This window comes from Trichosurus vulpecula, chromosome 8, assembly GCF_011100635.1.
Source record: "Trichosurus vulpecula isolate mTriVul1 chromosome 8, mTriVul1.pri, whole genome shotgun sequence".
In the NCBI taxonomy this organism is placed as follows: Eukaryota; Metazoa; Chordata; class Mammalia; order Diprotodontia; family Phalangeridae; genus Trichosurus; species Trichosurus vulpecula.
The window spans coordinates 149438185-149459330 of NC_050580.1; the positions used below are offsets into that span (position 1 = coordinate 149438185).

Genomic DNA, 21146 nt, shown 5'->3' on the forward strand with positions numbered 1-21146 from the left:
AGCTGGGATATGGACTGGGCCTTAAGCTTTGACAGAAGGCCACACACACAAGGATTTGTCATGAGTGAATGAAAACGGGATTTTTTCACAGAGGACGGGGCACACACAACACCTATCACAAGAAGCACAAAATCTGCGGCGTGGGAAAGGGGACATCAGGATTGTCACAAGGATAGAGAAGGGAGCATCCAGAGGGACCCACCGGACCCTTCGTAGGGATGGTGGGGCACGGTGGGAGGGGAATGTCGAGTTCGGAGAAAAGAGGGCATAAAGGAGTTTTGGGAGGGAGGTAGGAGGACTGGGAAATAGTTCGGGGACAGGAATGGGAGGGCTGCAGGGAATCTTGCTTAAGTGTCCTGGGGCTTCTGGGAAGGGGGCTTTCGTGTTCCCTTCTCGTTACACCTCCAAGGTTCGAAAAGGACATGCAAGCCCCTTCCCCAGAAGCCCCGGGACACTGGGCTAGCATGGTTCTTCCCCTGCCCCCAATCTGCAGCCACACAAACCTTCCCGCGTGGATCCAAGATCCAGACCTGTCCAGGCCCCCTCGCCCCGCCCCGTTCGACGCTGTGGTTTCCACCTGCAGGGTACAGTTTCTGGCAGACTCCCTCCGAGAAAGGATGAATGGATGGATGGATGGACGGACCCAGCGGCAGACACGCAGAAGCGGGTGCCGATTCTAAAGTTCTAAAGCTAGGAACTTTCAAAAATGCCTGCTAAAAGAATAGCCAATCCCCGACAGGACCTTTAAATATTTCAGCCAATCACGGAACGAAGGCGTGGCCAATTTTGCGGCCCTCCTCCTCCCAGCTCCTGAGGAAAGAACTCAGAATGTACCACCGGTCTGAAAAGAGAAGGGGTTTCTATTGTTGGGTGGCCCGTACCATAAACGCGGAAGGAGGGGGTGTTAATCTTGAATGGGGGCGGAGTGTGTGACATCACTAAATCTAACCTAGCCTTGCGGCTGTATTTTCAGAATGTATTCGCCCCCACATCAATGTCGGAGAAGATGCTGCTGCGGCCTTGAAAAAATGCAGCTCCAGGACCAAAGGATGATTCAGTTAATCCACCAGCAAGCATATTTTCTGAGTGCCTATTCAATCAATCAACTAGCATTTATTAAATGCCAGGCCTGTATGCAAGGTCTGCAGTACAAGAGAAGCATGCTGCACTCCCAACCCCTAAGAAAGGCTTCTGTTTATCCCTAGACCCTTTATTTTTCTTAATGAGTGCTACAGTCTAGCAAAGAGTAAATGCTCTATAAATATTTGTTATGTATGGATAAATGAATATTGTCCTTCTTTGTTAGACTTTGGGCAAGTCATTTTCACTCTCAACCTCATTTTCTTTATCTGTAAAAGGAGACCAAGGTCATTTCAAACTACGCCTTTGATTCTAATCTATTCACACTGTCAGAATTCCAGAGTTGGAAGGGACCACTATTTAGGGGGCTATTTAGACCAACCCCATACCTGGAAAAAAAATCTCCACAGCAAGTTAACAAGTATGTGGTGGTGTTGTTATTATGTCTGACTTCATGATCCCATTTGGGGTTTTCTTGGCAAAGATACTGGAGTGGTTTGCCATTTCCTTTTCCCGATCATTTTACAGATGAGGAAACTGAGTCAAACGGGGTGAAGTGACTTGCCCGGGGTCACACAGCTAATGTCTGAGGTCCAATTTGAACCCAAGACACAGTGCTCCCAGTGACTATGCTTCTCTTAATGAAGCTTCAGACCACGTTATCTTTCTTGCATGCCATAGTACACTGTTGGATTATATCGAACTTGCAAAGTGCTAAAACCCTGAGATCCTTTTCCCACAAATTGCAATACAACCATACCTCCTTCATCTCATATATGTAAAGTTGATTTAAAAAAAAAACCTAAAACCTCAAATGTCTGATTTACACTTATCTCCATTAAACTTCACCTTATTAGATTCAGCCTGATTTACTACGTTGTCAAGATGGTTTTGGATCCCAATTCTGTCATATAGTTCATTACCTATCCCTCTCAGCTTTGTGCCATCTGCGAATTTGATAATGATGCCAGCTGTGCCTTCATCCAAGTCATTGATAAAAATGGCCAAGTACAAATCTCTGGGCCACCCCACTGGGGACTGTCCAAGTTGACAATAGCCATTAATGTCAACTCTTTCAATCTGGCTACTCAGTACCTTCGACAAGCTCTTATAGCTCTTGCTGTGTGGAAGGGATCTTGCTAGGCTCTGGTTCTTCCAGAAAAAACAAAAAAATTCCTATTATCAAGGAGTTCACATTGTGCTGTGTGGATGGAAATTTATGCAGTATAATTTGAGGAGGGAGAGAGTACTACTACTAACTAGGGGATATTGGCAAAAGCTTCTGGGAGGAGGAGGCACATGAAATGAGGCATTACAGAACCCTCAAGGCTTTCCAACTCCAGGGAGAAATAAAAGAGAAGCTGAATCTTGCTATGGGGAGCGTGTGCTAAACTCATCTGGTCCAACCAAGTCCACCCCTACGCCGTCCCACTACATCCCTAACGAGTAATTAGCCTCCAGTAATGGAGAACTCGCTATCTCTGAAATAACCCATTCTGCTTTTGACTGTAGGTTTAATGATTAGAAAGTTTTTCTTTACATTAAGCTTGAATATGACACTCTGCCCTAAAATCCTTATGACTTCTAGTTTATGGGTGAGCATCATCTGGTAGCTTCCTATTTTCCTCTTGTAATAATCAGACCCAAAGAATAGTCAGATTCATTTTTTTGACTTGGAAGGAGGTGTCCGGTGCAATATCTCAGAGGTCTCTAATGATGAATCTGGCCTCAGACACTTGTTAGCCGTGTAACCCACAGCAAATTACTTTAACGCCTGTCTGTCTCAGTGTCCTCAATTGTAATATGAAGATGATAACAGCACTTACCTCGCAGAGTTGTTGTGAGGATTAAATGATATAATAGTTGTAAAGCATCTGGCATAAAGTAGGGGTTTTTAATAAATAAATGCTTATTCTCCTAGTCTTCCGTATTTAACACTTTTATCAGCAATTTAGATAAAAGCATAGACTGTTTGTTGTTCAGTCATGTTTACCCTGTGAATCTTGGTCCTTCTACACTCCACTTTCTTTCAAAGTCTGTCTAAATTCATGTTTGCTTTTTTCATGACACTATCTGTCCATCTCATCTTCTACCATCCCTTTTTCCAGCATCAGGGTCTTCTCATTATGTGGCCATAGTATTTAAGCTTCAGTATTTGACTTTCCAGTGAATAGTCTGACTTAATTTAAATACTGACCGATTTGATCTCCTTGCTGTCAGAGGCATAAACAGAGGTTATTAAAAATCAAATTTGGAGACGACAAAGCTGGAAAGGATTCCCTTTGACCCAGCGATTACATTACAAGGCACATAGCTGAAGGAGGTCAGTGATTAAAAAAAGTCTCCATACACACCAAAATACTTATAGGAGCATTTATTTATTTTTTTTTGTGATAGCAAAGAAATGGAAACGAAGTAGATGCCCATTGATGGCAGAATGGTTAAATAGATTGTAGTAATGAATACGATATGATACTACTTCGCTGTAAGAAATTACAAATGTGATGAATATAGAGAAGTAAGAAAAAATCTACGTGAACTGATTTAGTGAAGTAAGCAGAGGCAAGAAAACTGAGTATTTGACAAAAATGGCTGGGAAAAATGGAAAGCGGCTTGGCAGAAACTAAGTATAGACCAACATCTCACACTATATACTGAGATAAGGTCAAAATGGTTTCAAAATTTAGATGTAAAAGGTGACATGGTAAGCAAATTAGGGGAGCATTGAAAATTTTACCTGTCAGATTTATGAATAAGGGAAGAATTTATGACCAACCAAGAGAGGATTATAAGATATAAAATGGATAATTCTGATTACATTAAGTTAAAAAGGTTTTTTTTTGCACCAACAAAACCAACCCAGTCAAGATTAGAAGGAAAGCAGAATATGGGAGGGAAAATTTTTACAGCAAGTATCTCTGATAAAGGCTTCCTTTCTCAAATTTATAGAGAACTGAGTCAAATTTATAAGAATATGAGTCATTCCCCAATTGATAAAGGGTAAAAGGATATGAATAATTTTCAGAAGAAGAAATCAAAATCATCTATAATCATATGACAAATGCTTTAAATCACTATTGATTAGAGTAATTAAATTAAAATAACTCTGAGCTACCACCACACACCTATCAGATTGGTTAATATGACAGAAAAGGAAAATAACAAATGTTGGAGGGGATGTGGAAAAATACAGACATTAGTATGCAACTGTTGGTAGAGTTGTGAACTGATCCAACCATTCCGGAGAGTTATTTGGAACTATGCACAAAGGGCTATAAAACCCTTTGACTCAGCAATACTACTACTAAGTCTGTATCCCTAAGAGTTTTTTTTTTTAAAGGAAAAGGACTTATGTGTGCTAAAATATTTATAGCAGCTCTTTTTGTGTTGGGAAAGAACTGGAAATTGAAGAGATGCCCACCAATTGGGGAGTGTCTAAACAAGTTGTGGAATATGATTGTGATGGAATACTATTGTAGAAAAACCTGGAAAGACTTACATGAACTGACACAAAGTGAAGTGAGCAGAACCAGGAGAGCGTTGTACACAGTAACAGCAATATTGTATAATGATCAACTGTGAATGACTTAGCTATTTCCAGCAGCACAGTGATCCAAGACAATTCCAAAGGACTTGTGATGAAAAATGCTCTCCACCTCCAATGAAAGAACTGAAGGAGTCTGAATGCAGATTGAAGCATACTTTTTCTTTTAAACTTTATTTCTATTGGGGGTTTTTGGGGGTCTGAATTTTTTTTCACAACATGACTAATATGGAAATGTTTTGCCTGACTGCACATGTATAACCTATATCAAATTGCTTCTCTTCTCAAGGAAGAGGGAGCAGAGGGAGGGAAGGAGAAAACTTGGAACTCAAAATTTTTTAAAAAATGTTAAAAACTTTTATATGTAACTGGGGAAAATAAAATATTTTAAAAAAGAAAAAGAAATGGTAAGCAGGATGCTTTCAGAAAAACCCAAGAAGACTTACATGAACTGATATAAATTGAAGTGAACAGAACCAGGAGAACACTGTGCATATTGTACACAGTAACAGCAATGTTATATGACGATCAACTGTGAATTACTTAGCTAGTCTCAGCAATACAATGATTAAAGACAATTCTGAAGGACTTATGATGAAAACTGCTATCTACTTCCAGTGAAAGAATTGATGGAGTCTGAATTCAGATTGAAGCATACTGGTTTTTTACTTTTTTTTCTTTTTCTTGGGTTTTTTTGTTGTTGGTTTTTTTTTTGGTCTGCATTTTCTTTTGCAACATGGCTAACATGGAAATGTTTTGCCTGACTCCACATATGTAACCTATATCAAATAGCTTGCCTTCTCGAGGAGCGGGGAGGGGTAGGAGGGAGGGAGACAATTTGTAACTCAAAATTTTAAAAAAGCAAATGTTAAAATTTTTTTACATGTAATTGAGAAAACAATAAAATAAATTCAGAAAATCCCACTATACGTAATGACTACAACAATGTCAACAAAGAACAGCTAAAACCCCACAATAATCAAAACTGAATATTGCAAGATTTAAAATAAGCTTGGCTTGAGAGAAGAGATATGAGAAGACACTCCCATCCTATTACTTTGCAGAAGTGAGAGGTCCACAAAGGTTGCCCATTGCACATATGTTCTGACTTTTTCGAAGTACTGCTTAGTTATGCTAATTTTTCCTCTTTTTTTCTTAAAGAACATTATTTGTTTATATGAGATAGTGTTCTGGGAGGGGTAGAGGGAGTGATACTGGGGAAAACTATGGAAATGTTAAAAAAAGGACATCAATTAAAATTATTTTATTTTATTTATTATTAATTTTTTTGAGTCAATGTTTTGACTTGCCCAGGGTTACACAGCTAGTAAGTGTCTGAGGTTATATTTGAACTCAGTTCCTCCTGACTCCAGGGCCAGTGCTCTGTCCACTGGGCCACACAGCTGTCCTATTGAAAAAATTATTCAAAAAAATTTTTTTTAAAGAGAGAAGAGTGGGAAGATAATACAGGCAGGAGGAAGAAATGAATTTGCTTGTTCGAAACAGAATTTTATTTTTTCCAATTACATGTAAAGATAGTTTTCAACATTCATTTTTTATAAGATTTTGAGTTCCAAATTTTTCTCCCTTCCTTCTTCCCTCTCCTCCCCCCTCCCCAAGATGGCAAGCAATCTGATACAGGTTACACATGTGCAATCAGAATAAGTAAATTTGTAGGAGTCTTTAAAAAAATTCTATTCTCTCCTCAAAAAAAAAAAAAGACACACAGGAGCAAGAACTAAACTTGATAATTAATGTAGAAATTACATTATACACTAGGAGCATAGATGTATACTTATGTGATCCTCTTCAACAATAAGGATTCCAGTGTCAATCTCATGCTCAGCCCATTGGTCATACTCTCCCCTCAACATCTGAGGGCACCTTGGATAAACACTACGGTTCTCAGAGAGCTAGCTGGTATCATCATCTGGTAACTCTTCCCCTTTTGTGGGGGTCACTGCACTTCTTTATTAGTCTAGGGATGTGGTCTTGGTGTATTTTTCCAATTAAACTCTTGGTTTGGTCCCTATTTCTTTGGGAAAAGTCTGTCTTTTTCCCTTTTTATCGCATTTCCATGAAGTCATATTGTTATTGTTGTGTTGTTCATCCTTCATTCTCAACGAGGATCAATGACATCAGAAGGTGATGTCTCGACTTGCGAGTGAATTGGATTTAAGTGAGGCAGGGCTGTGCAAAGTCATCAGCTTCACTCTCTCCTCCAGAGTCATCTGAATCCAGTGGCAAGACATAGGTCAAGATGACTGGCAATAGCCCCCAATGCAATGGAAAACCGTGGCCTTTTTTAGCTAAGGCTTTTTGCAGGTTTCAGTTTGTCTCAGGCAATGCCCGTTCAATAATTAAAGGCTAGGTAAGAACTGAGGCAAAAGATGGCTTCGTTTGCCTTCATGAAAGAATCAGCCTGGAAAGGGAAGACCCTCAGAATTTCTGGCCAGAACCAAAAGTCATATTAGAATAATATAAAGAAGCTGATTACATAAGCATGATTTAACTATATACATTTTTTTGCTCATATCCACAAAAGTAAAGGTAGTAAAACTCACTGTACTAAAACATGTACGTTGTAGGTGGTATGCTTATATTTTCTCCCATTTTTAAGAAGTCTATAACGAGTTTATAGGAACCCTCCCCACATTCAGGAACTTAGTTTATATCTCAATGTCAAATATTCCCACTGGGAGCTAGCAGGCACCTCTCAGGTGGTTTTCCTTTCCCAGCCTTCTGAAAGGTAACTGTCCTCTCAGTGGGGAACTCACTAGGGTACTTACTTCTCTTCTGGCCACTTTTCTTTGTTGACTGTTTTCTTCCCTTTCTTCTGATCCTACTTTCTCATTATTTGCTTGTGTTGTTGGTGCATGGCTTAAGCTATACAGGAACTAGATCACTCATCCCTAATAGAATGGTAGATTGGGGAGTCAAGGGCAGGCCCAGGCATGGAAAGGGACTCCTCCCATGTCTGTGATTCCTCTCTCTTTCCTTGAACTCCTTGTCTCAGGCGGCTGTCTCCATCCTCTCTTTACTTTTTACCCTGTTCTGTACACTAATTCAGTTGTTCCCTGTTCTCTACCCCCAACACCCTCTTGATCACAAGCCCTGGGGCTCTCCCCCAGTACAATCCCAATGAGAAAAGGCTACAGAATAAGGATTACTGCAAATGTAATGTACAGATAGCATTACTTAAAGCCTTAGCACTGACTACCAGTGTGCTTAGAGCATATGGGGGATTTGCTAAAAAGGCTTAGTTTGCCTTTTTAGCACTGAGGAGTTGAATGAACAAGTCTGATTATATAGGAAGAAAGATCATCTAATTTCTACTTCATCAAGGAAGCTTCAGTGGAAGAGATTGAGTTGTAGGACATTTTTAGAGGTAGGCAGGTCTATTTCGTAGATTGGCACGGATCCAAGACCAACTCCACTTATGTTATAATTATGTCCAGGGTCAGCTCTGTAAGGAGAGGAATCACTGAACAAGGGAGAGTGTTTCACGTTGTGGTATTTATGCATTCATGAGTCTTGTCTCCCTTGACTTCTTATTAGCTTCACAGGTACGATATCCAGGTTATATTTCTGTATTGCCTATGTAGAAGGTAGTCAGTGACAATATACATTGTATAGCATAGGATGGAGAGAACTGATGAGAATGTTTGCTTGTATAGAATAACAAGCATTCAACTATTAGCCACAGAGTTACAGAATTTCAGAGATGCTAGATACTGACCATCTAGTCCAGGCCGTCCTGGAAAAAGAATCCCTTCTATAACATACCTAGCAAGTAGGTATCCAGCCTTTGTTAAAAAGACTTCAAATGAAGGTGGAACCTGATTCCTCTGACACCACTCCACCTTTGGAGAGATATAATTGTCAGGGAGTTTTTCCTTATATCAGACCTTAGTTTGCCTCCATGAAACTTTCAATGATTGCTACTGGTTCTGCTCTTCTTCTGTAAAATGGGGATAATAATAGCACCTACCTCCCAGGGTTGTTGGATCAAATGAGATAATATTTATTAAGCACTTGGCACAGTGCCCGGCACATAGTGGATACTTAATAAATACTTCCTTCCCTCCCTCAATCTCTTCCTTCCTTCCTTTCCTTTCCTTCCTTTCCTTCCGTTCCTTCCCTTCCTCCCTTCCATCCTTCCTTTCCTTCCTTCCTTCCTTCCTTCCTTCCTTCCTTCCTTCCTTCCTTCCTTCCATCTCTTAACTTGAAGTCTTTGTCCTCTTTCCTCTACCCAAGTCTATTTGGACTCTCATCACCCTTGTTTGTAACCCTTGCTTCTTTCAAGGCACAACCCAGGTGTTACTTCTTATATGAGGGTCCTTTCTCAGTGACTCATATGGTAGCACTTCCCCTCTTGAAATTATTTTCTGTTTACTTACTTATGTATATAGTATACCCACATGGAATCACAGGAGCATAGATTTCAGAGCTGAGAGGGACATTGGTGGCTAAGGTCCAACATAGGTAGTAAAGAGACAATCTGACATTTGAATCCAAGTCTTTTGATGTCAAAGCCTACAGATCTCCCACTGTACCATGTTCCTGTCTACAGTAGAAGGCAAGCTCTTTGAAGGCAGGGACTACTTTAGTTTTGTCTTTGTATTCATAGCCTTCACTTAATAAATGTTTGACAAATTGAAGTTGAATCCTTCTTCCACATGACAGCCCTTTCCATATCTGAAGACAGCTATCATATCCCCACTCAGCCTTTTACTTTCCAGGTTAAACATCCCCAGTTCCTTTGGCTAGCCTTAAATGGCATGAATTGGTTGCACCTCTTCCTCTTGATCAATTTCCTTCAGACAATCTCCAATAGATCAATGCTCCAACTAAAATGGGCCTCCCAGAGCTGAATTCAATAGTCTAGATGTAGTCTGACCAGTCAGATTATAGAGGTACTATCTATATCCTGTGAGGTTACTGCAGAGAATGAGGAGGGAAGCAGTTTCTGTCTCCTTTGGTGCCTTGGCCTCTGTATTTTCAGGCATCCTTTGCATCCTAAAAGGTATAGACTCATGGAGCATAATAGCTGGAAGGGACCTTAGTCATGAGATCATTGATTTAGAGCTATGGCTCGTCACTTGTTTAATATTTTAATAATTATATTTCAATATAATTGATTTCTTTTGTAAACTCTGGTATTTTATTTTATGCATTTAACAAGTTTAATAAGACATTATTCTGAGAAGGAATCCATAGGCTTCACCAGGTTATTGAAGGTGTCCAGGACACAGACACAAAAAAGGTTAAGAACACCTGATTTAGAGCTAGAAGGGACATTAGAGATTACATGTTCAATCTCCTCATTTTACGGATGAGAAAAATGAGATCCACTGAGGTTAAATGATTTGCAGAGGATCAAGTTAAGTCAAGTCAAATCAACTAGCACTTAAGTAATTTTCTATGTGTCAAGCACCGCACTAAGTACTGGAATTATTAGTTGGGTCACAGCAAATAATTGTCTCAGGCAGGATTTGAACCCTTATCTTCTAGATTTCATGATCAGCGTGGAAATCAGAACTGAACCTTTGTTCCTTAAGGATAAAATGAAGGTTCTGGGAGAGGTATTGTCCTGTGGTAGATAGATTGTTGAATGTGAAATGTGGAAGACCAGTGAGTTGCCCAAGTTCACAAAGTGAGTCATGGTGCAGAGCAGGACACAGACATGAGCTCTTTTGACTCCTAGCTCCAGACTCCATTTCCCTATAGTGACTTCAACCCTTGAAAGTCAAGGCCCAAGAAGCACAACCCAGCACGTCTAAAACCCAAGGCAGGATCAGAGGGCAGAGCGATGATTACACAAGGCTGGAGATTGAGAAAAATAAAACCACACGGTGCCTGCATCAGCTTGCGACAGGCGTGGCTTCCTCTGATGTCCCAGGACGGATTTTCTTCAACAGACACTACAACAAACACAAGAGGCACCGGAACAACTCAGACCTTTCAAATACTTGAGAAAAAACAGCAACAAAAGGCTTAGGTATTGGAAAATTTGTGTTGGGTGTGTTCATCAGCAAATACCCAGAAGGCTTTCCCCTGGTACTGTCAGAGGCATTTTGTCAATCAAAAAACATTTACTGAGTGTCTTCTACGTGCAAGCTACTGGAGATTCAGAAACCTAAACATGATCTGTGCTCTCAGAGGGCAAACTTACCAACTCGTTGGGGAGACAAGCGACCTCCAAAGAAAAAGATACCTATTGGTGGAAGGCAATAAAGAGGGGGTACCAAGTAAGTAGTATGGGTGCTCCAGTTCAGAGAAAGAAGGGATCACTGTGGTCAGGCAAGTGAAAAAGGTGGCATCTGAGATGTGCCCTGAAGGGGTGGTAGGATTCTAAGCACTAGGAAGGAAGGCAAATGAAATAATCTCTCTGGGCCTTAATTCCTTCATCCGCAAAATGAAGAATTGGTACAAATAACTTTTAAGGTCCCTTGAGCTCTAAATCTAGGTTCCCATGATATCAAGTTGGGGTTTGTATGGGATTGGAAGGAAAAAGAACAAAGGGGTGGAGTCTCTGGGCAGGACAAGACACCCTCCTCTGTCCAGGAGCCCAGGTCACTACAGCTCTGCACCTTTCTCACATTCCATGGGTCGACAGGTTCAGTGATATCAGCCTTTTTCTGATGGTCCAAATCTATCCTGAGAGTTGAGAGAGGGATGCTTTTCTCATCTTTATTCTTCATGTGACAAACCAGGCCAGGGGCATTGTTACCTCTGGGGCATTAGGTCCTCAAACTGCTAATTCAGGACACAAATCTGAAAGCAGGTCAGGGTGCCCAGGGCCCAGACAGGGAGAGACAGTTGTCTGGGAAAGGGCAGAGCTGGAAGTAGAGACCCAACTACTGTATAGAGTTGCTGCCATGGAAGTAAGAGGCTAAGGAGGTCACAACTGATCCTGCAAGTCTGACTTAACCCTTTCTGTGATGACAGCCTCCCAGAGATTCTAAATGCCAGCTGGCACCATTCAGCAGGGTGGAACTGTGTAATGAGAAAGTTTTGGCAGTGGGGATGGGGCAACACTAAACCCTCAAAGAGAATGGCAGCTCCTGTCCAAACAGCCTGAGAGATGAGAGGGGAGACGTCTGCTGGGGGAGAAGATAAGGGCATGATATGATGTTTTGTGGCTGGAGAGAGAGGGATTTCATTTGGAATGTAGTGGTTGTTTTATTTGGGGACTAAGTTGGAGGGAACAGCATGAACCAGCCTCTGATAAGAGGAGAGAGAGGAGCACTCGAGTTAGTTGCAGCCTCACTTAAACTCATATAAAGTTACACCTGGAAAGGATCTTAGACTGAATTGCCCAGGCCCTGGAGAAGTCCAATTGCTCCTGCTTCCAGAGTTCCTTTTGTCTAAGTTACATTATAATAATAGCTACCATTTATGTAGCACTTAAAGTTTGCAAAGCACTTTATTATCTCATCTCATCTTCACAGCAGCCCTGAGAGACAAATACCATAGGTACACCATTTTACAAAAGAGGAAACTGAGGTTTGGCTAAAAGACTTGTGTCCAAAGTTACAAAACAGGCAACTCGGTTTCTCCTAATTCCAATTTCAACTCTCTTTCCACTATATAGCATTGTCTGCGTATCAGGGTAAATTGAGGTCCACGAGGGAAAAGAGTCAAGCTCTGACAGACATTATGAGTCAGAGCCTGACCTGCCAAAAGAGCCCAGGTATCCTAATTCCCAGATCTCTGCCAGGCCTGGGAAGGAGGTGACCAGACTGATGCAACCCATTGCAGAGAGAAGCCGTACAGGCCCCTGTTTGAACTCCTATAGCTTACCCTGCCTTCTTCTGCCTCCGACGCTCTCTTCTTTGCTTTTCTCCTTCTGGACCACTTCTCTGATTAGACGGAGGAAGGCAGCGAGTGGTACCCAGAGCCAAAGAGGCGCTACCGGCGGGTCCCAGGACCAGCCAACCAGGAGGAGACAGGCTTGAAGAAGGAGGAGGGGGGAAGATGGGCCGGGCTAGAGTCACGTCTCAGGAGGTGACCGGCCGGAGGTTTAAACTCCAGCAGCTTCGACTCCGCCTCCTTCAAGTCCTCGCTCCGCCTGGTTCAGCCCATGCAAGGGCTGGCCGGGTCTTAGACTTATTTGGTTTACCCTCATCCTTAGCCTCTAGCTATCCATCCCCCCGCCCCGATCCCAGCCCGAGTTTTGGGCCGGTTCCGGAGCCTTCTCAATCTCCCTAACCCAGGCTCTTCTCCAGACAGGTGGCTTCAGACTGTGACCATGCATCCACTATCCTCCATCCTGCATCCCACCCTAGCTTCGGCTCGGGGAAGAGCCCAGAGGAAAGAAAGGGCCCGCCCCGCCTCCGGTTCCGGCCCCTGCCCCTCCTCGGCCCCCGCCCCACAACCCCTCCTGGCCTCTTCGGTCCCGCCTTCGGGCCCCGCCCAGGCTCCGGCCCCACCAATACACCAACCCATCTCGACCCCCACCTCGTCCCGCCCCTGGCCCCGCCCAGGCTCCGTCCCCACCAACACAACAACTCCTCCCGGCCCCTGTCAACCCTCCCCCCCCCCCCCCCCGCCCCAGAGTCCGGCCCCACCCCGACTCTGGCCCTACCAACCTCTCCCGGCCCCCTCGTTCCGCCCCCTGTCCCGCCCCGGCCCCAGAAATCTCTCCCCGCCTCCAGCTCCGCCCCCCGCCGAAGTTTCTTCTTCTGGGCGAGCTGCAGGCGGGACAGACAGAGGGGAGTAGCCGCCGCCCGGCCGGGATGGGGGCGAGCAGAGCCGCAGGGGCCCCGCGGCGGACGGGCTAGTGACTCCCGGGGCGGAGCGGCAGGAGCGGGAGCCGCCCGCCCGTTCCCCCCCTCACCCCCGCCTCCCACTCGGCCCGGCCATGGAGGAGGAGGTGAGGCTGGCTGCAGGGGGCCCCCCGAGAGGGAGGGAGGGAGGAGAGGGGGCTGTCGAGCCCGGCTTCGGGGGGACGGGCGCGCCCCTGACCGGCTCCAGCCGTCGGGCTCCAACCTCAGGCGGCCGGATGGCCTGGGCCGGGGTCGTCCTGGACCCCTCCCTCGGCTCTGCCCGGGGCTCCTCGCTCCTAGCGGCGTATCTCCCCCTTGGCCCGGTTACTGAGACGGGCGCCCGGTGCGCCCGGCTTAGCTCAGGGCTGCGGGCACCGGGCAGGGGCGCCGTATCCGCTGACTGGGGCGAGACCGACTGTGGGAGTCGAGGGAGTCCGGGGAACAGACCAGGAGGAAGGGCGGGGGCGGGAGGCTAGTGGTTCGGGTAGTCCGGTTGAAGATGCCTGCGAGGGCACGAAGGGCTGTCGGCGCTGCTAATCCTCGGAGTAGAGGAAGTGTGGGGTGGGGGGGGGGGCCTCTTCTGTGCCCAGATCCCTGCTCCCTGCCCTGGTCTGACTACCCCTCTTTTTCTGCCTCCGTCACCCCTAACTCGGGCTCTGAAGGCGTGGACCACCTCCTAATTCAGGGTAGGGAAAAAGCTTGCTGGGGTCTCCGAAATTCAACTCTGTTCCTGTGGTAGGAGTGTCTGACTGTAAAGGGGGTGTCTGGCAGTGGAGGGGAGCCTTTCTTTATAAGTTCTAAGAGGTTGTTGGGGAAATCTAGACTGCCAGATATAACAGAGATCGAGCCAATGTAACTATATATCTTAGTAGATGAAGGGAGCCTGCCTGGTACAGAGAGGTTTTGGGAAGGGTGCTTCTCGACACACACACACACACCCCTCCTTAAGCTCAGGGGTGAGGGTTGGCCAAGAAGTTGCATTTTTCTACCCAGAAAAAGGTCCTTTATGTAGCCCCACCCACCGGACCACATCTGTCCAAGGGACACCGTGTGGCGGGGGTTGGGGGGAAGGAGGAGGGCAGAGGCTGTTAACAAGACTGTGGTGGGTAGCCTGAGTTGTTGTTTCCCTTGGCTGAGCAGACAGACAGACCCACACGGCTGCAGATGATGTCTTCGGCTTTTGGTGTCCCCTTTTCCCTCTCTCCTTCCCTCACCGTGCAGGGTGTGAGGAACAGCCTCCCTGTAGGAAAGAGAGCTGGAAGGAAAGTAGAGAGGGGGAGGGTGTCAGTGGGAGAGAAGTGTCAGCTCTGATGGCAGGCCACAGCCCTTTTCCCAACTTGATACAGGATTTTCTCATGCCTTTTGATCAGAGGCAGATACAGTGCAAAAGGTCCTAGAATTCTCTTACCTAGAAGGATCATGGTGGCTTGGGAATGTGGGTGAGAGAGTTCCTATTATTTAGGTAATTGGAAGTAGATTTGGAGATGGGAGCTTACTTGACCTTTCTTAATCTTGCATCGAGAGGAAATCTCTGGAGTCTCAGATTCTAGGGAAAACAGAAAGCAAAAGGTAGGAGGCTAGAGATGCGCTAAGAACTTGGCTCCTTTCTCTTGGTCAGGGTGACCTGAGCCCTTGTGGTCAAGGGAAGATGTTGAGTCCTTATGGAGTTAGGAGGAAGTCTACTGGTGCCATAATGGTCCTTGGCACTCCCTGAGCCCAGATTCCTAACCCCTGGCTGAAGTGATAGCTGAGCATACCAAGATCCTGACAGACTTGGGTCAGAAAATCTTTCACATATGATAACCTGGAAACATCTATTTGATCAGAGAAATAGCTATCTTTCCTCCCTGCTGTCTCAGTGGTCATGTCTTTATGGATAAACACCATGGTTAGACACTAGACTGGTATTGAAGAGACTCTAGTCCCTTCTCTGCCATTCATTCTGTAACCTTGGGCAACATAGTAGGCTTCTTAAGTACCTACTATGTAACTGGCACTATGCTAGGTGATGAAGTTTACAGAGACAAAAACCAAATATTCTTTGCCCTCACAGAACTAAGGTTCCATAGGGAAAAACACTTTAGTAAATGGAAAATATATATAAAAATAAATGCAAGATAATTTCTTGGGGGAGCCTAACAGCTGGAGGATCTGGAAAAGCCTCATATAGAAGGTGTCAATAGTACTTTTCTTCTTTAGACTACAGTGTGTTCATCTGTGAAGTGATATGGCTTATGGGATCATAACTTAGAGCTGGACCTTTGTGGTCATCTAGTTCAGCCCTCTCTTTTTTACAGAAAACAGTGACACCCAAAAAGGTTAAGTGATTTGTCTATACTCTTTTAGATCCCTTCCAGGTTAAATAGTCTATTCTTCTGCTTGGATTCCCAAACACTTCTTGGTAAGTTGGGGCATCATGGCCAACAGTGGGAGAGGATGATCTGTTTTTCTGCCAGTGGGTAGTAGGGACAGGAGCTGACTGGCAAGGAAATAAATAATTTTTCAAGTCAGAGCCTCTTTAGAGAGGGTCTTAGGAGCCAGCCCACAAACTATATCAATCAGAGACTGAGAGACTCTGGACCCAACCTGTTGCCCATTAAAGATAACAACTGAAACTAAAAAAGTGAAAATACAGTATTCATCTTTTTCCCTCATCCTCCCATCTACCATTTTGGTCACTGCCACTGAAGTCCTCATCATTCATCCCCTCCCAAATTTGGAAGTCATCTTCAATGCCCCTTTATCTTCTCACCTTCTCTCTCCTCCCTGATATTTACCTTGGTAGCAAATCCTAATCATTTTTATCCTAAATTATTTCTCAGCTCTAACTTTTTCTCCCCAGGCTCACAACCACAGGCCTAATTCAGGCTTTCATCTCCTCATCCCTGGACAATATAGCTTCCTCTTCATCTTGTATAGGGAAGTGAAGAAAGTCTCCCTTTAGCATCATTTTGATACTGCCACTCCCTTTCCCAGAAACTCACATCTCCTCTCAGTTTCTTCTGAATCAAATTTCAATTCTTGGGCATGACTTTCTCTAACCCATTGGCTTTGTCTGGCTTGTATTCTTTGCTCCAGTCTATCCAGTTTTACTGTTCCCTGTAGACCTCTTCCCTTTTTGCAGAGGCTCTGTTGGGTAGTGGAAGGAACACTGGACAAATGATTGACTAAGGTTCTAGGTACCAGCTCTACTACTAATTTTAGGTCAATCACTTCATTTCTGTGGTCTCCATTTCCTGATGTATAAAGCGAGGCTTTTGGAATTGGCAATAAGCTCCTTTCCTTGTCTTACATTCTATGATCTCTAAGATTTTTCCCAGCTTTAATGTTCTATAATGCTGATTTACCTGGGAACCTTTCCTGTCCTTGATATGTCCTCACCCTTATGATTGCCAGAGTATTTCCCTTTCTACCTTCAGAAATGCTCAGAACTTACTTCCTACAGGAAGTAGTTTTTCCCCCTGAGACTTGACTTTAGGCGTTCTAGTAGCATCTAGTCCTAGCCTTTGCCATCTCTAATTTACCTAGTACCTATGTATTATTCATCAAGTTAAAAATTTGTTGTATTTGACTAAAGGAAGCTCACTGTATAGGGTGCTCTGTAACCAATTTAAGGCTATCACTCCGGACACCCCACTTTTTTGTTCAGCAGAATATGCAGTTTGGTCATTCTGTTGCTGACTGAAAAACCTCTGTAGTGGTTATGGTGGCATCTTGTCCTTGGCTCTAAGATGCCACTGGGAAAGAAGAGGAGTCTTGATGCTGAGTGGTTGGGATATAGCAGAAGGTACCCAGAGTATACTCAAAGGATTCCATGGAGACCTGATGATTGGGAGGAGGGAAGAGGAAGGGAAAAACAGAAAAGGCCGTGGTCAGCCGGTCAGTGAGCAAGAGGAGAGGCAGCCGTGAAACTAGGCTGAGAAGGACAAAGCCTCCACTGTGGCAGTGGCTTGCTGCGCCAAGGAAAAGGGATGGCTTATTAAAACTTCCGGGTGCATTGCCAATCCCCTGACCTCATGGAATAGGGGGGAGGGTGGCTCTGAGGGGGAGGAGGAAGAGGGAGGAGGCAGGTGGAACTGAGTGACAGCAGGAACAGAGTATATCCAAACAGCCATCTGCAAAGGGGGGGACCATGTGTGATGTGTTGGGATGATGATGATGTGCGATAATAAAAGACATTGCTTCCTACACTGGGTCATGCTGTTTCCTATGACTGGCCTTTCTTCATTCTACCAATCTAAATCTGTGGCAGAACATGAAGAGGGTGTTGGATTTGGAGTCAGAAGCCTTGGGTTCAAGTTTTAGCTCTGCTTATTCTTTGGCAGAATATGCCAGAGTATGTGACCTTAGATAAGTCATTTCTTGGATCTCTATTTCCCAATATCTCCAGGATGACAGGGCCAGACAAGATATTCTCTAAGGTTTCTTTCTAAGTTCTATGGTCTTACATGTCCTTCAAGGCCTAACTTAAGTCCTACCTTATAGGCTTATAGATTTGGAACTGGTATCCAACCCAGCCCTCTTCTGATGTGAATGCCACATTTTACACATGAAGAAACTGAAGTCCATAAAGCTGAAGTAACTCACCAAGGGCTTCATCCCTAGAATGCATCAGGGCCAGGATTCAAACTCAGGTCTTCTTACTACAAATCCTACCATTTCCATGGCACAACAGACTGATTTGATCCTCATTTATGGAGCACTGCACTTTTCAGGATTAATATTCTGTACTAGTCACCTTACAATAGGCATTCCTCACCCTAGCCTTGACCATCTCTAATTTATCTAGTACTAGGGATATGTTGGAATCTTCTTGTGCTGGCAATCATCAGATTGTGAAATTTTCATTGTGAGCATCTCAGAAATCGGTAAAGACTACAAATCAGGGCTTGATTTATTGTTTTGTTGATTGGACTTAAGAAAGGGATGGAAAAAAATTTTAATAATGCCGATTAAACTTAAAAGTGTGTTTTGCACACATTCTCTCCCCCCTCAAAGAGCTGGTTGTTAAACATTTTACCAGCACCCTCCCTGCGTAATATTTGTGTATTATTTGTTAATCTGGTTTGCCCAGCATTGATGGGGAGAGGGAAGGACAATAACAAGATGTATCCTATGGGGTTCCCTTCCTTCAAGGAGTGTGCAATCTACTTAGGAAGGTAAGAATCGAACCAAATAACCTTCTGAAGCTTCATATGCTAAAATGTAAAGTGAACGTATAAAAAAGTAAATTCAGTAAGTTTTCAGGGGAGGGAGAAACAAATCCCTGTGGGCTGGAGTGGTTAGGGCGGGATCCTGGATTTGGAACCGGAAGGGATCTTAGAAATCATTTAGAGTAAACTATCCTCTTTCTTATACAAATGAGGGAATTGAGGACCAGAGAAGTTAGTATCTTGCCCAGAGAGTAGATAGTAAGCTTTGGAGTTGGCATATGAACCCGTGTCCACTAACTCCAGATTCACCCAAGACTTAATGGAGAACGTGGGACTAGAGTTTAGTGAGGAAAGAGACCCTTTGTCCATGAAGTCTTTCCTGAGCCTATTTGATTTCCTCTTGTTGTGAATTCCTTTATCATCCAGTCTGTGCCACACAATCTCGCACCACATTTACCCTATCTTGTGTGGCAAGGTAATTGTTTCTCAAGCATTAATCATATTTCCAGGATTGCTTTCTATGGCACATGGTGTGAGCTTTCCATGACTTCTCATTTCTATGCCAACTAGAGAAGGGACCGTATCTAAGACATCTCCTGCATCACCTACAGCTAGGCACTCAGTAGTTGTTGGAACTTGAGCTTGCTGAAATCATGGTTGTTGCTGCCCTCTCCCTAGTTGTTCTGATCCCGCTGCTATCCCAGGAAGATTGGATCTGAACAGATCCTCAGAAACCCAGAGAGGAACAAGGCAATGCAGAAATGCAGTTTCAGAATTCTGCTTGCCTCTTTTCTATGTGTGGGCAGTGGAGGGGGGCCTGCATTTCTCCTGGTCCTTGGGTTTGTGCACTAGGACTATATTGTATCCCTGCAGAAATGTCATCTATCTGGTAGTTACACAACCTGATAAGTCCCTGGAGAAGTAGCCTGGCCTCATTGTCCTGATGTTCTATGTCAGCCCTTGAGTGGAGCCATGATCTCAATGAACATTCCATGCCTTCTCATCTTGTGTGACTCTTGGTCTATTGGGGGTTCATTCGATGAGTTGGAGTCCATCTTTTCAGTCAACAAGCATCAATCGAGCATTTATTAAGTGTTTACTAAGTGCTAGGTAACTTCGCCAAGCATAGAGGATGCAAAAAACAAAAGGGGAACAGTCCCGGCCCTCAAGGAGCTTACGTTCCCTATGGGTACCAGTGCAACACCTGGGCAGTCCTTCAGTCTTGTTGCATAATTGGCCTGTCTCCTTTTCCCAATCAAACTTCTCCTAGATGATATAAACTCATATCCCAATAGCCTGGAACATATCTTGGTAACCTATGTTGCAAAATTACTAGGGAGAAATCTGAGAATCCCATTGTTCATTTGATAAAGAACTGGGATTAGGTCCCACTTTCTAGACTTCCAGGCCAGGGTCAGATTCTGAGTACTGAGGTAGGGACTACCTAGTATTTGAATTAGTGGAGGGTAGGATGGGGGTGGGGAGATAGACTAGGGTGGGATATTTTCTTGTTTCCTTCTAGAAGGGCTTGAAAGCAAGAGAACTTGCCTAAAAGGGTTGTGTTTCTGGATGAACTCTTCCGTTTCTGCATTCCTCCAAGTGCAAAGACAGGCAGTATAATGTAGAGAAAAGAAGATTGGACGTGGAGTCAGAAGGACAGGTCCCAGTCTAAGTCTCTGACTTCCCAACCATGTGACAGTGGGCAAGTCACTTAACGTCAAGTTCTTCCTTTGTAACATGTAAATGCTTAAAAAATGCTAGAAATTTGACCTATCTCATAGGATTATGTGAGAAAAACGCTTGGTATATTGTCAAACACTTTACAAACATGAGCTAAATTGGGTAGAGGTGCTTGGGGTGGGGTGATAACTAGCCTCTGCTGCTGTCCTCCATGCTGGATTTTCTGCCTGAGGGACACAGTGCCAGTTAGAGCTTGGACTGGTGAAACCGAAAACCCTAAAAGGATCTCTTGGTTCTGGGGGAGCTTTGGAGGTTTTGTTTATGGGGCTCAACTCAGTAAGACAACAAATTCCAAGTCAGAGAAATGACCTTGGCAGAAAGTCCCAAGAGAGAGCCCTATAGAATGAGATTCTTTGATTTTGCCCTGGATTCAGAAGGGGATCCATGAATGCTAGAAGAGAAGGTCCAGGAGGTGTGGGGTGTGTGAAGAGGTCAGTTAGGGCTTTCTGCAGTGTAAGGGGGAGATTCTTCCTGAAGGGTGGCAAAGCTCTGTTGTGCTATAAACAGGGTGCCTCTGTGAATGTTTCAGGAGACAAAATAAATTTGCATATGTGTGTTCTTCCAAAGGCAGTTTTTCTGGCTGTTTCCATAGGGCCAGAAGAGATGAACTCACCCATGAAGAGGAGGAGGAGGAGGAGGAGGAGGAGGGGTACAGCCACTTATACTTTTGATTGGACCCTTTTTTTTTTAGTTTTATGTAAATAATAAAGTGTCCAAAATTAGTAAATGCTAATTTTCATCTAGCATCCTCCAGATTTTGACACCTCCCCTCTTCCCCACATAAACTCACACTGGGTATACACAGTCATGCAAACTTGAGAGAGTCTAAGTCGTCAGCTAAGAAGTGTGTAAAATTTA

The 21146-nt window shown here is 44.2% G+C and overlaps 1 protein-coding gene across 1 annotated transcript in view; it reads left to right on the plus strand.

Moving 5' to 3' along the window:
* The first annotated feature begins 13301 nt into the window (after positions 1 to 13301).
* The window catches only part of PLEKHO2 (pleckstrin homology domain containing O2), a 40855-nt gene continuing 33010 nt past the window's right edge, over positions 13302 to 21146 (plus strand). The window contains exon 1 of the mRNA XM_036735820.1: positions 13302 to 13502. Coding sequence (XP_036591715.1) covers positions 13491 to 13502 — 12 coding nt within the window. The 5' untranslated portion in view covers positions 13302 to 13490. The remainder of the gene's footprint in view (positions 13503 to 21146) is intronic.